General features: G+C 40.4%; 1 protein-coding gene across 1 annotated transcript in view; it reads left to right on the top strand.

Moving 5' to 3' along the window:
* Positions 1-8762, top strand: part of ROCK1 (Rho associated coiled-coil containing protein kinase 1) — an 83327-nt gene extending 74565 nt beyond the window's left edge. The window contains exons 29-33 of the mRNA XM_009102432.4: positions 220-308; positions 1426-1504; positions 1622-1883; positions 2507-2714; positions 7263-8762. Of these exons, the coding sequence (XP_009100680.1) occupies positions 220-308; positions 1426-1504; positions 1622-1883; positions 2507-2714; positions 7263-7266 (642 nt within the window). The 3' untranslated portion in view covers positions 7267-8762. The remainder of the gene's footprint in view (positions 1-219; positions 309-1425; positions 1505-1621; positions 1884-2506; positions 2715-7262) is intronic.
* Positions 8763-13705: the final 4943 nt, after the last annotated feature.

The raw sequence follows: 13705 nt of genomic DNA, 5'->3' as shown, positions 1-13705 counted from the left end.
AGCATTTTTAGAGTGATCCAGGGACAATACAGTCACTGCAGCTGTAGCACTGCAGAGCTTCTGGAGTGTAGCTGCCTGCAGAATGATTTTGAGTATCTGTTGATGTTAATTTGAAACCTTTCATTTACTCTGGCTTTTTATGTGCATGTGGGAGTATATTAGGATAAATAATTGCTTCTTAAAGTGTGATTTCAACTGTTTTACCCTTTCTTTCCACAGTATGTGGTGGTGAGCAGTAAAAAGATACTGTTCTACAATGATGAAAAAGACAAGGACCAGTCTAATCCATCTATGGTACTAGATATAGAGTAAGTAAAGTCATTGTTAGTTTTGTATACAAATTGACAAAAGAGTGTTGTTTGTGAAATAGCAGATAGCAAATCCAGAAGCTTGAAATAAAAAATCCATAAGTAATTTTTAATTTCCCATACCAGTTGGAAAATGTCTACCTGTATTTTAGTGTACCATTGACAGAATTTTGACAGTACTTGCTCTTTGTCCTATGATTGCTTTAAGTTAGAGAAAAAGAATCATTGCTTTTGTAGTCCAAAGCATTTCTAACTTTTCCAGCTGTTTTCTGTTTTAAGTGGTAAAATATATTAATTGTGATTCCTTTACATTGGTTATACACGAGGGAAATTGTATCAAACATCACTGAAGCCCCTCACTGGTACATGACTGTAATGTTTGAACAGCTGATTGACATTATGGGATCTTACAAAATAGTAATTGAAAAAACGTTTTAGAATTCATGAATAGATGTATCAGGGACTACAGTGGTCTGGAAGGACTGTCAAACTCAGGAAGTGCTTCAGCTGCCAATTGCTCATAACCAGGAAAAGAGTTATTTTTTTCTTAGAACTGTTTTGTACTCTCTTTTCATAAACATCTGCTACAGCCACTGTTGAAAACAGGATCTTGGGAGAGGTGGACTTAGAGTCTTGACCCACATGATGTTTGCTCCAATTTAAATAGTTTTTTCAACAGCTGATGCCCCAGATTTCCTTTTGAGATGTTTTGGCATAGATTGTTCATCAATGTGATTTAGTAAAAAAAACCTACTGGATAGTATTCTACTTAATATGGTTACTTTCATCCTGTTTTTCACTAATTTTTTTGAGCAATAATGTTAGACTTCCTAGTGTTTTAAGGAAGTTTTTGAATGCCTTTATCTTAAGTAAATTTACCATGATGGATCTTGAATCCATTGTAAGATAACCCTCCTTCCATGTTGTGAAATATTTTGGTCTTATGTGAGTAGACAAAATCTGTATGGTTTATGAATTAGTTCCCAAAATCATACTGCAGTGTTGAAGTAGGTCATGTTGCTTGCATAATTTTTAAGAACTTCAAAGCAGTTTGGTAATTGTTCTGAACCATACATAACTTTTTAGCATTTTCTGATTCATGTTTCTTCTAATCTAGTAAGCTGTTTCATGTCCGGCCTGTAACTCAAGGAGATGTATATAGAGCTGAAACGGAAGAAATTCCTAAAATATTCCAGGTAAAAAGAAATATATTTTCCTCTCTATTTAACTCTCTTGAAAAAGTGGTGGCTTCTTTGAAGAGGGTATAAAAGTACTTAGTGCTTCAACAGTAACACAGCAGTGTTCTTTTTCAGATTCTCTATGCTAATGAGGGGGAATGCAGGAAGGATTTGGAGGTAGAACCAGTACAGCCGGCAGAGAAGACAAATTTTCTAAATCACAAAGGCCATGAATTTATTCCCACGTTATACCACTTTCCAGCCAACTGTGAGGCCTGTGCCAAACCTCTCTGGCATGTCTTTAAACCCCCTGCTGCCCTAGAATGTCGAAGATGCCATGTGAAGTGCCACAGAGACCACTTGGATAAAAAGGAAGAATTAATTGCACCATGCAAAGGTATACTCATGGTTTTTTTCTGTTCTGTATTCTCCATGTGGTTAAGCCAAACCTGCTGAACTACTGGAGGTGAATAAAAGCAATTTAATTTTAAAATTAAAACTGAAGTTCCATGATTTTACGTGTGGAAGTTGCTATTAAAACAGTAGTCTGTCACAGTGCTTATGAGCAGGCAGCTGTGGCAAAGCTCTGTAGAGAGGTCTGTGGAGTACCTGATGGAGCTCTGCTGAGGGTTCTGAGAGCACAAGGTTCCCTAGAGGTTTGTTCCCAAGTACTGGGCAGCTCCTTGGTGCCCTCACCATTCCCTCTGCACTCTGGAACTTGGCCATAAGGCACCCACACAACTTCCCAGCTTATTAAAATTGTAATTAGTGTAAGTTTCTCATTTCTCAAATGTTCATGTTAGACTCAAGAATCTTAAGGCAGAATGACAAATTGTGAAAAACATTATTCATAATCGTCCCTGCTGTTTGTTGTCTTCCAAAAATATATAAACAAATCCAATACATGAATGTATATAGGTGCCATTGTTCCTTCCAGTGGCACAGTTGGTGTGTCATAACTCTCACTTTGATAAGGAGCCTGGGTTTTCACTGAATCATCTTCCTCCTTTTTCTTTGTAGTGAGTTATGATGTAACTTCAGCAAGAGATATGCTCTTGTTGGCATCCTGTCAAGATGAACAGAAGAAGTGGGTGACACATTTAGTAAAGAAGATCCCTAAGACACCACCATCTAGTTTTGTTCGTGCTTCTCCTAGAACTTTGTCTACAAGATCCTCAGCAAACCAGTCATTCCGAAAAGTCGTTAAAAATACTTCTGGAAAAACCAGGTGAGAAATAAGCTACAAAAACTACAGATCTTCTTGGCTAAAAGCCCCTCAGTTTATAAGTCCTATTCAATGTGAAACTGTGAAATAACTCCATAGTTATGGTGTTAAACTGCTGATCTAAATCTTTGCTCAAATCCCAAAGGAAGGAGCAGAATTCTCCTTTTATTATGGTAAATTTGTCCACTCTTCACATTTGGAAAGATACCGTGGAGGTGGTACCTGGCCTGCCAACGCGTGGGAGAGAGCTGCTTGCATTTTTCTTCCTGTTCAAAGGCAAGGCTGAGTGGATATGTCACTAATGGCATTTAGCAGCAAGGGTGATCCACAGTCATCCCATCCATGGATTGACTCAGAGCTTGTCTGTCCTAAAAGTCTTCTGCAGAAGGGGCTGAAATGAGAAACTTACAGATGCTGTCCATTGTTAGGCCAATTCTTTGGTTGTGAGGCCAGTTAAGTATTAATTCTGTCCTTCCTCCCTCCTGACTCATCCCCAGTTGTCCTCTATCCCAGCAGTTATTTTTGTAAACCATTTGTGACCCTATGCATTAACCAGGACATTGTGTAAAATACTGGTTTTTAATGCTTAGGTTGCTGTAATCTGATTTTAACCTTTATTACCTTCCTGATACAGTATGTGTGTTGTTTTCTCCCCAAAAACCAAGTGAATTGACAGTATGGAGTAGAAACTAGTGTTTTGGTAAGGAAAAAGTCTTTCCAGATCGGCAGGGCTACCAAACCTTCCTGGCATGAAATGCAATAAAAGCAGGCTTTTGCATATAAGGAGACATGGGGTATATCATGAAACATCCTCCTTGAAGAGAACAGATGAGAAAAGTTATGAAAGACAAAAAGGGCATTAATTTTCTTGTCCCCAAGACTTCCATCCTAAAACATAAATGATGATAGAATGGTTTGGGTTGGAAGGGACCTTGAATGTGGTCTTGTTCACAGGGGTTCCAAGATGAGGGAAGAGATGAGAAAGTTGACTCCATGTATCAGAAGCTCGATTTATTATTCTAAGATAGATAATATATTAAAACTATACTAAAAGAATAGAGGAAAGGATCTCACTACAAGGCTAAGCTAAGAATAGAAAAGGAATGAATAACAAAGGTCTTCTCCCAGACCGAGACCGGCCGGACAGGTGAACTGTGATTGGCTCTTAATTGGAAACAGCCTGACGAGGCCAATCACAGATTCCCCTGTTGCATTCCACAGCAGCAGATAAGAATTGTTTACAGTTTGTTCCTGAGGCCTCTCAGTTTCTCAGGAGGGGAAAAATCCTAAGGAAAGGATTTTTCATAAAACATGTCGGTGACACTTGAAGGTCATCTAGTTCCAGCCCACTCTGCCAGGGTGGGTCAGGTTGCTCAGGGTCCCATCAAGCCTGGCCTTGAACATTCCCAGAGATCATAGTTTTGAGATCATAATATATTCAGTGAAGGCCTTCCAGATAATCCCATACTTCTTTATTTCACATTTGGATATTTAGAGTTGTAGACCTTCTCTTCCAATACCTCTTTGAATTGCATTCTGAGTATGCTCTCCATTTTATTCCTTGCAAGGTCTTCTGGTAGCTGTAATAACCAGCTTTCATGCATACTCTTATGGGAGAAAAATCCATTTTCTTAAATCAATTAATTGTCTTAATAGAAGTGCTGGTTTGGAGTTGCCTTTATCTATGATATGTGTGCAGCTAATCTGTTAGAGAAGGAACAGATTTGGATATTTGACAGTTTACAGTAACTGTTAAAGAAATGGGTATCTTTGGGGACATCAGTTACCCAGACTGTTGCTATTATTATTCCTGTTGGCATTGTCCTGTTGAGAGTGTTACAGAGTCACAGAAATGCACAAGTAGGGAATGGAACTTTAAAAAATGAGAAACACCATTATTAAAGCTCTGTTTTTAAGATCCTAAAGACACAATGAGTCTAATAGCTCAGCAGCACCACAAGGAGGACAGCTGCACATTCCTGACCTTTATCTTGTGTCAGTTCATGCTTCACAGATTACCAGAGTGAACTCATCTATTTTTCAGCAGAAAATTAATCCAGGAATGTTTTGCCTAAAGGAAAGCCAAAAAACCCAAAGCATGACAACAAAAACAATTCAATCCTAACTCCACAAAAGAAAAGCTTGTGATTTTTTTGTTGGGTTCAGTAGAGAGGGCTGGGGGAGAGCCTCAAGAATGAAAGGAGGAAGGAGGAAGGACCATGATGGTGATGGTCTTGCACAAGTGAATGTCAGGTCAGATCAGCTGTTCCAAATACTGCATCCTTGCATTTTCTCCAGCTACCTGGTGTACAACCTCTGCTCACACCTTTCTACATCACCCAAGGAGATCTTCCAAGTTCTTAGGAAGAAATAAAGCTCTTAGGTTTTCTGTCAATTCAGAAGTTAATACCTGCATGGTATCTTACCTCTTCAGCTTCTTGAATTTATCTGACAAGCTGTGACATGGATCAAACAGTTAACATTTACATTACTCTTCTAGACTGACCCCAAAGCCATCAGTGAACTTGATGACATAACTGATACCTTGCTTCTTGATGATATCAAATACTGACAGAGCTTCTAGAACATGTAATTAATTGTAAGAAACTCTGTTTTAATGCTGCATATTGTAATCATTGATTGTGGAGAAAGAGTCCTTTTGAGCATAAGCCATTTAGAGAGGCACAGTGCTTGAGCAGCAGAAGTGCTGGGGATGTGTGTGCTCTTGTCTGTCATGCTGCCTGGAGATGTCTGCAAGAGGCAGGTGGGGCCCCTTGGAGGAGCTCCCTGGGTGTCTTTGTGACACACTCTGTCCCCATCAGACAGCTGGCACTGGGTTGACTGGAGTGCAGTGGGGCCTGCATGGCACCTGCAGAGCAATGTGAGCGAACAATCGAAAGATTCAGAGTTCCAGTGAGCAAAGAAGCATTAGAAAAAGGCCAGGTTGGAACTCTTCATTTTGGCAGTTACACTGTGGACATTTTTGTGGTTTTCTCAGACAAATTTTTTGTGAGTTGTATCTGTGAACTAGACAAATACTGCTGTGTTGGACTGTGCCCAGCCTGTGCTCTGATAACACTACATATTCTGTCCTGTGTGTTTAAAAAGAAGAGGTGATGGATTTATTTTTGGAAAATTCACTTCTAATGTACCAATATTTAAATTTGGCTTATTAAATAAATTCACAGTGTAACTTATATACTGAACACTTAACTGGTAGCACAGTAGCTGAGCTCGTTTGACAGCCTGTTGCTACTTAAAGGGGAGGATTTTCCCTCTCTGTCTTCTTTTCCTTCTTTTCTGTCCTTGGATCCTAGATAAGTGTTTGAAATGATCCATTTTGGACCCTTCCATGAAGGTACACAATTCAGTTTCCTGACTGTCAAAAAAATGTAGACTAACTGTGCCAAGCTAGTGAGTAGATCAGTGCACTGAGGACAGGTATCAGTGCACTGAGGACAGGTAAGTAGGAGGATGCTCTGCTGGGGTCAGGGAAGTGGTAAAGCAGAGGAAGAGCAGTCTCTTTTCCTCTCAGGAGGCAGTCAGTTGCTGGTTCAGCCTCCGTCAACTCGTTCATCCTGCAGTTCTCCTCCTCCCTCACCACTTTACCTAGGTGTGGAAATAAGAGAAGCAGCAATGATTTTTATGGGATGTACATATCTGGCTTTTACTGAGTATCTGAAAATTGTTCTCTTGTCAGACAGTATAGCAGAACTTGCCCTCGGTGATGGAGTCCTACCATGTAAGCAGGCATTAACTGTTTTGTTGAATGGATACCGACTTGAACACTTGCTTGAAGACATTTCAGTACATTTCATTCAGGGTCTGACCCACCTTTTTTTGCAGTCAGTAGGCAGTGCTTCCTTGACTTCATGGAGAGGTGTCTCAGACCCCTTGAAAGGAGCTTCACATATGAAAGTTCATCCTAAGTTCTATTCCTCATTTTCATAACTTATCACTAATGACAATGAATCAGAACTTCATGATGAACTTGCTGGCATTTGCAGTACTGCTTTGAGATCAGAACCTACACTTTAGAGCTTACAGTCTGCTGATTTATTCACATCGTATTAGCACAGCTAAGATCTTCTGTTTTAATACAGTTGGACTTGGGCACTTGGTCAAGTTAATGCATGTTTGAAGAGGAAAACAACCAACCAGCCAAAATTCCTGTGCATCAGATGAGCTCTGCAACTGCATGTGCGTGCTCTTAGCCTAGAGAGCCTTTTCTTGTCCTGCAAGTGAAAGAGGGTCACCTTGCATTTGCCATGAATACACCATGATTGTTGACTCTTAATTGCTTACTTGTAAAGCTGCAGTAATACTATCATCTGTCTGATCTCTGTGTTTGCTTAATGTCGTTCGCAACTGAGAACAGTTTGTGGAAGATGATGTAGGTATGATGTTAGTATTGTACCTTGTCAATTGAAAAAAATTCTCTTAAAATCAAGTATTTTCTTCACTGAGGCTCTTGGCAAACACACCGTGTTTAGTGTTATGAAGCTAATTTTTATATTTGTTATTAATTGCCTGTTTTCTTTTTTGTTCCAGCTAACCACATGTACAGTGCTTGATGGAACCTCACGGGATGCAGAGAAACAGGGCTTTTTTTAACCACACAGAGCAGTGCAGATGGGCTGTTGTTCCTTTCAACATAACTATCACAGGCTTCAGGGTTAAGATTGCTATTACTGTCTCCTCCTTGCTTTGGCACAAAAGCACGCTGAGGGTGTTTAATTGCGGGTTTGCCTCAAGGTAGATTAGATTAATTATTACTATGTAATGCAAGTTAAAGCAAATAAAGCTTAGCTAGGTATATAAAAAAGGTGCTGCCTTTTGGATTTTTTCAAAAAAGCCTGTCAGTCACGATGAAACGCAGCCAACTTTCTTCGTACCAGTGAGAGAAAAAGACTGTTAACCCTGTGAAGGGGATATTTATGTCAAGATGAGCATATGAAACGGAGTAGAAGAGGAAGGTTTCTGAGTGAGAAGGACTGCAATTGCTTTCAAGACTCTTAAGTTGTGCTCTTGAAGACTGCAGAACTAGCTTAAAATGAAGCCTTATCACTTGAACTTCAGTGCCTTCACTGCAGAGTTCTTTACAGCCTTAATGCTAACCACCCACTATGGAATGGATCAAAGTGTTAAATATTTTGCATTATGCTTTACAAAATACTGATGCAGCAGGTTTGTAAAGGGGGGAAAACAAGCAATTGCCTTTAATCTATGCATTTTTGCCAAGCCATACTGAATTATTTTATTGTTAGAGGCATTAGAAACTAACAGTAAAAAGAACCACCGAGTTTGGAAGCATGTTTTAGGGTACATCATTTCTATGACTGTATAATGTATTGCCTTACAATTTTAAGTGATAACATACATTAAGTTAACAAACATTTAAGAATTATATGCACTGTTTGAACTGTAAATTATTCTTAGAACACTTTTACTTGGTTTTACATTGTTCTTTTAGTGCCTTAATTTGAGATAATTGTATTATTGCCATGTCGATAAATGTAGAAACCTAAAACTAAACAAAAGAAACCTCTAAAAAGCTATTGCATATCAGTAGTTTTTACTGAACTTTAATTGGTTGAAGTATTGTAGATGCTAGATGCATTTCTAAATTAAGTACAATCTTTGAGTGAGAATTCCTCTTACAAAGAAAGACTGATTCTTGTTCATAAGCCAAGAGATAAGTAGGCAATGCAGGAAACAAAAAAAAGATGCAAAAGCTCTGGGTGAAATTCAGGAATTTCATTAAATGCTGTCAGACTCTTGCTTTGTAGCAGGAATACATTCATGGTATGGGCAGTATGGTTTTATTTTATTTTATTTCTTAACCAAATACCTCCTCAATAATTTATATGGCTTTGCAGTTGTGTATTAAATAAGAAGCACTGGAAAACTGATTCGTCTTCAGGACGATTTGCATGTTTCAAGTGGTATTGAAAGCCGCACTGATGGATATGTAATAATAAACATATCTGTTATTAATATGGTAATGACTCTGTGCTCATTTAATGAGAAATAAAGTAATTTATGGAAAGACCCATTTGAAAATGACTGGCATGGTGTTTTCTCCTGACTGCAGTTTATACATTCTTCTAAGCATTCAGACATTGCAACAGTTTCCAAGTACAAGAAGTTGCATTTGCATCATAATGCCCAGGGCAGTCTGGAAGGTTTTTTTTTTTCCTTTTACTATTCCTCATGAATAGTAAATACCATATTAAATAATGTTTTAATTTCCTTATTCTCATGGCCTGCTGTAGTAGCCTGGTTTGTATTTATTATTCAATCACTACCCTGAGCTGGCCTTGTGATTGCTTCATCCTTCATGATGCAGGTCTGAAGTTTCAGAAATTCCACTTATTTGTTGGAGGGAACACTGTTCAAAAGACAACGCAGATTTTGTTGGTGGGGGGCTTTGGGATTAGACTTGTTTGGGCTTTTTTGGAACAGCCATGTACATCCCATGAAGTAGCTGTCCATGTATCTCCCTGGGTAATCCACCAAGGCCTGCAGAACAATAGAGCAGAAAGGCCAAATTACATGTGAATCATTGTATGTGCTTTGAAGGTCACAGAGCTGGAAGTACAGAGAAACAGAAGCCATTGATGTAACTTCAGCAAGTTCTTCTGTGTTGAGCTTGCTGTATCTGAAATGTCAGCAATATCAAAGCTGTGGCTGGAGCACACTGAAGACAACTTTCCAGATCACCAGTCACATTGACAGTGAGCTTGTCAAGCAATATAAGGGATAATTGTGACCTGCTTTAATCTCCTGTCCCATACTGGGAAGGGAAAATATAGTAAAATGATCAAACATATCTTACTTAAATATGTACATTATAATATTGGAGCAGTTGGAAAGGCCTGTGGTCTCTCCAGACTCAGATTAGGTTGTGGATTGCTTTTCTGCTTTCCTTTATTAGGTAGCTAACTAACTTGCTTTCCTTAGGTAGCTAACTGGCTACCTCTGCAGGCTCAAAACCTTTTGCTTGAGTAATTTATTAATAAATAGTAGTATCTTGTAATTTCATATTTCATTAATCTGAAAAATAGCATAAGCCATGTTATGAATAGCTAGTGGTTAGTGAGAAGAGGGATTGTGGAAAAATGGTTTTTGCTCTATAGACTAGCACCTACTGTCATTTCCAGAGTTTTTTAGTAATGCTGAAATTCTGCAGGGCTTGGTTTTTTTTTTAATGCTGATTTTGTTTGAGAAAGCAGCAGCAGACACAATGAAGTGTAAAATTACATTGACTTCTGTGTCTGGGATAAATTGCAACTAAAATGCTGTAATAATAAAGTCTAGACGTGCAAATTACAGTTTGTGTGTTCTGCTACACTGATGTTGGCACTTGTTTACTGTAAGCAAGGTGCCTATCTACAGGAATAGCTACACTTTGGATAAAAAAAGCAGCCAGATGTCTCTACTGTTAGGAAATGTAATTCTCAACTGAAAGTCATCAAGAGATATGAAACGTGTAAGCTGTGAAGAGCCAGCATAAACCACCCTGGCTGCCTTTATGCTGATGAAGCTGTAATTTTACAAGCTGCTTGAGATATCAAAAAGTTCAGATTCTTACATAATCTTTTTTTTTTGTTGTTGTTGTTGATTTGCCTCCACCTTTTAATTTTTTTTATTGTATTAGGTTCACTGACACTGGTAGAATGTGAAAAATCTGATTCTCTCTTCAAGCCTCTTGATTCCTGCTGAAGGCAACAGGAAAGAAAATGGAAAGAGTAGCTAACTGTAGCAAAACAGGCTGGTAATAAAAGGATACAGCCTCCTCCAAAGGTGAGATTTTCCTACAGTAGCCACTGAGGCTGTAGCCCAGAGCAAACTGGGAATTATGCAGCAAGAGGAGAGGGCAGCAGCAGCTGAGCTTCCCTCCGAGCTTTGGAACTCTGCTGTGATTTTTCTAATGTACTAATTACAAACATAAAAATGCAGGTAGAGTTTTGTTCTTCTTCCTTTCCCTGGATGTACACTTGTGACTCAGAATGTAAAATGTTTGAAAACTGCTGAAATGGAAGAGGTAATGCAAAAATGGAAAGGGAGGGGTGTTGGTACTCTGAACATCTCTCTCTCATTGCTACGTTTTCTTTTCTGAAGATACACAGAAGATACACTCGACTGTGGCTGCCTCATCCCTGTGAGTGTGCAAGGCCAGGCTGGATGGGGTCCTGGGCAACATGATCTAGTAAATGGCATCCCTGCCCATGGTCCCTTCCAACCCAAACCATTCTGTGGCAGACAGGTTCCCAAGATCATGATGCTCCCCACAGAAAACAAATTACACGTTAATAAATGCACCTGCCAATACATTGCATGAGGGTAACTCATCTTGGCCTTTAGAGAAACAAGGAATGTAAATGCAGTATTTTAAGTCCTGAGTGTCTGTTATTTTAAGTGAATCTTTGTTCTCTCCCAGGCATCACACAGGTGCCTAAAGCACCTGTGACCCCTTGTCAAGGGGTTTGGTTTCCTTCCCCACACCTTCTGCTGTATCACAGCACCTGCTTGTACTGAGGGTTCACCTACGACTTGTGCTCCTTGGAACTGGGCCACGGGAGCTTCCACAGCATTAAACACCTTTTCTAAACAGATCTGGACTTGCTCTGAGCCATTTTCCAGCACTCTTAAATCCTGCCAGGCCTGTTGGCCTACGTGCACTACAGTGCTGATGACACAGCCCTAGCTTTTGGATCCAAGCTGGCCTGTATCCAACCCGCTCAGGATGGGAAGGAGCCCTGCTCAGATGGCCCTGTCACAGCCTATAGGGACACAGCCAGGGAAAGCACTTCTGGTGTCCCCATGCCCCCACCCAAGGTTCCCCTGGGGCCTGCCTTTAAAAGATGCATTTAATAATGTTCAACCAATCTTTTACCATTTCAGTGTCATCAGGTTCATATTTGTACATCAGGCTACACTCTTTGTCTCCTGATGTCAATACCCCTTATGTGAGTTTGTGTAAGATTCAGGAAAACCAGTGTCTGTTGATCCCCTCCTTTAGGAAAAAGGCACATGGCTGTTACTGCAGGAAGAGCCCTACACGGCCTCAGAGGAAAAAAGAAGGAGATAGTGGTTCTTCGCCTTGCAGAGGTCGGGGTGGTTTTTCTTGCTGGTACAAATCCCGTTTATTCTCCTTCAGCACAGCACCCTCTAGTGACTATCCCAAATTCTGGAAATGCTTGGTCTGTGCCTGAGCCCTGATCAGCTAAGGGTTTCCTTGAAGGGAAGGATTCCGTGCAGCTTCAGACCATAGAGCATTCCCCTCCCACTTAGCTGGCACGAGTAAACGTGACCCTATGTGTGTCACTATTGGTATAAAGAGCAAAACATTCGACTGAAGTTATCCCACACATAAATGCACAGGCAGGCAGCTGGGATCTGCTCTCTCTTGAACAGATGGTCTGCAGGATCTCGCCCTAGAACTGGATCAAAGCTTTTCTAGAAAAAGTTTCAGTGAGTCCAAGTAACAAAAGACTCATCACTTTTGCTGGTCAATTTTAACAATTAAATCACTTTAGTAATTGTAAACTCCATCTTTATTCAAGATACAGCATAATCCAGCAAAATCTCAGCATAACACCCTTTGAAGCTTCTCTGTGAAATGTAATCCTTGCTTCCCCAAACCTCCTTTGAGCTGATTTTATTGTCCAGTGTAGCCTCCTTGTCCCATTTAGGAGGCTACACTGGACAATAAAATCAGCTTTTGCTCTTCTTCCCCATGACAAACTGAAAAGACAGAAATTTCTAAGCCTTTCACCTTAAGGCTCACGTTCAAACCCTGGATTATATTTATGGCCATTTTATATTTCATTCTTCTACTGTTTCGAACTGAAAATCACATTTGGGGGACAGCAAGGAAAAAATACTTCTTGTTGAGGATATCAACTCTTTGGCAAAAGTATGGCCAGAGGTGCACATGCCAACAACCAGACAATGGTATAAGCTGTGGCAGAAGTTCTTCACAGCTGCGTCTGTAAGCAGCAGAGGAATGTTGGGTTTCTAGAGATGGGAGCTAGGAGGGGTTCAAGGAAGGGATGATTCTCTCTTGTCTCATTCTCTCCTTTGCATCTTAAAGCACTGCTCTGGTTTCTTTAACCAAATCCGAATACCAAGAGTTTTAGTAGAAGCACTTGAGATTTGGGTCTCCACATCTACTGGTTTTAATGTTTACAACTGGGGGTTTAGTACACTGAAGTCTCCTGGCTGTTGCCATCACACACATCCTTCAGTGCTCTTTATTTGTAACAAAGCCTAAAAAACATTGCTGGTTGATTACTCATCTTTGCTCTTCTCCTCCCAATGAAGTTCTTCCATTGATAATTTTAGCTCCTACTTCACCCTTTCCTATAAAGCAAACCTATTTCATCCACAAGAGTCTTTTTATTTCTTCTGCCTCCCTGCCCCTGCCTTGTGCAATCACAGCTTTTGGGCAGACCCCTGGGGGTGCAAAAGCCCAGCTCAGCTCTCACAGAATCCAGTCACAGAATGGGTCAGGCTGGGAGGGAGCACAGCCGGTCCAACCTCCAATCTCATCCAACCTCCCTTCTCAAGCAGGGTCATCCTAAAGCACATTGCACAGAATTGCATCCAGGTGGTTCTTGAGTATCTCCAGTGAGAGAGACTCCACAACTGTCTGCGAAATCTGTTCCACCCACATAATAAAGATGTTCTTCTTGTGTTCAGGTGGAAATTTCTGTGCACTGGTTGCCACTAGTTGTTTCTTGCCCTATTGCTTGTCACCACCAAGGAGAGCCTGACTCCATCCTCTATCCCTTTAGATATTTACACACATTGAGAGGCCCTCTCTTGGTCCTCTCTTCGATGCTGAACAGGCCGAGCTCTCAGCGTGTCATCGTGACAGAGATGCTCCTGTCCCTTAATCGTCTTTGCTGCCCTTCTCTAGACCCAGGAGTTCCAGGAGCTCCCTGTCTCTGTTGCACTGGCGATCCCAGAACTGGACACGCTTTCGC

Source organism: Serinus canaria, chromosome 2 (assembly GCF_022539315.1).
Source record: "Serinus canaria isolate serCan28SL12 chromosome 2, serCan2020, whole genome shotgun sequence".
NCBI classification, from domain to species: domain Eukaryota; kingdom Metazoa; phylum Chordata; class Aves; order Passeriformes; family Fringillidae; genus Serinus; species Serinus canaria.
This window is presented reverse-complemented; position numbering and strand designations above follow the sequence as displayed.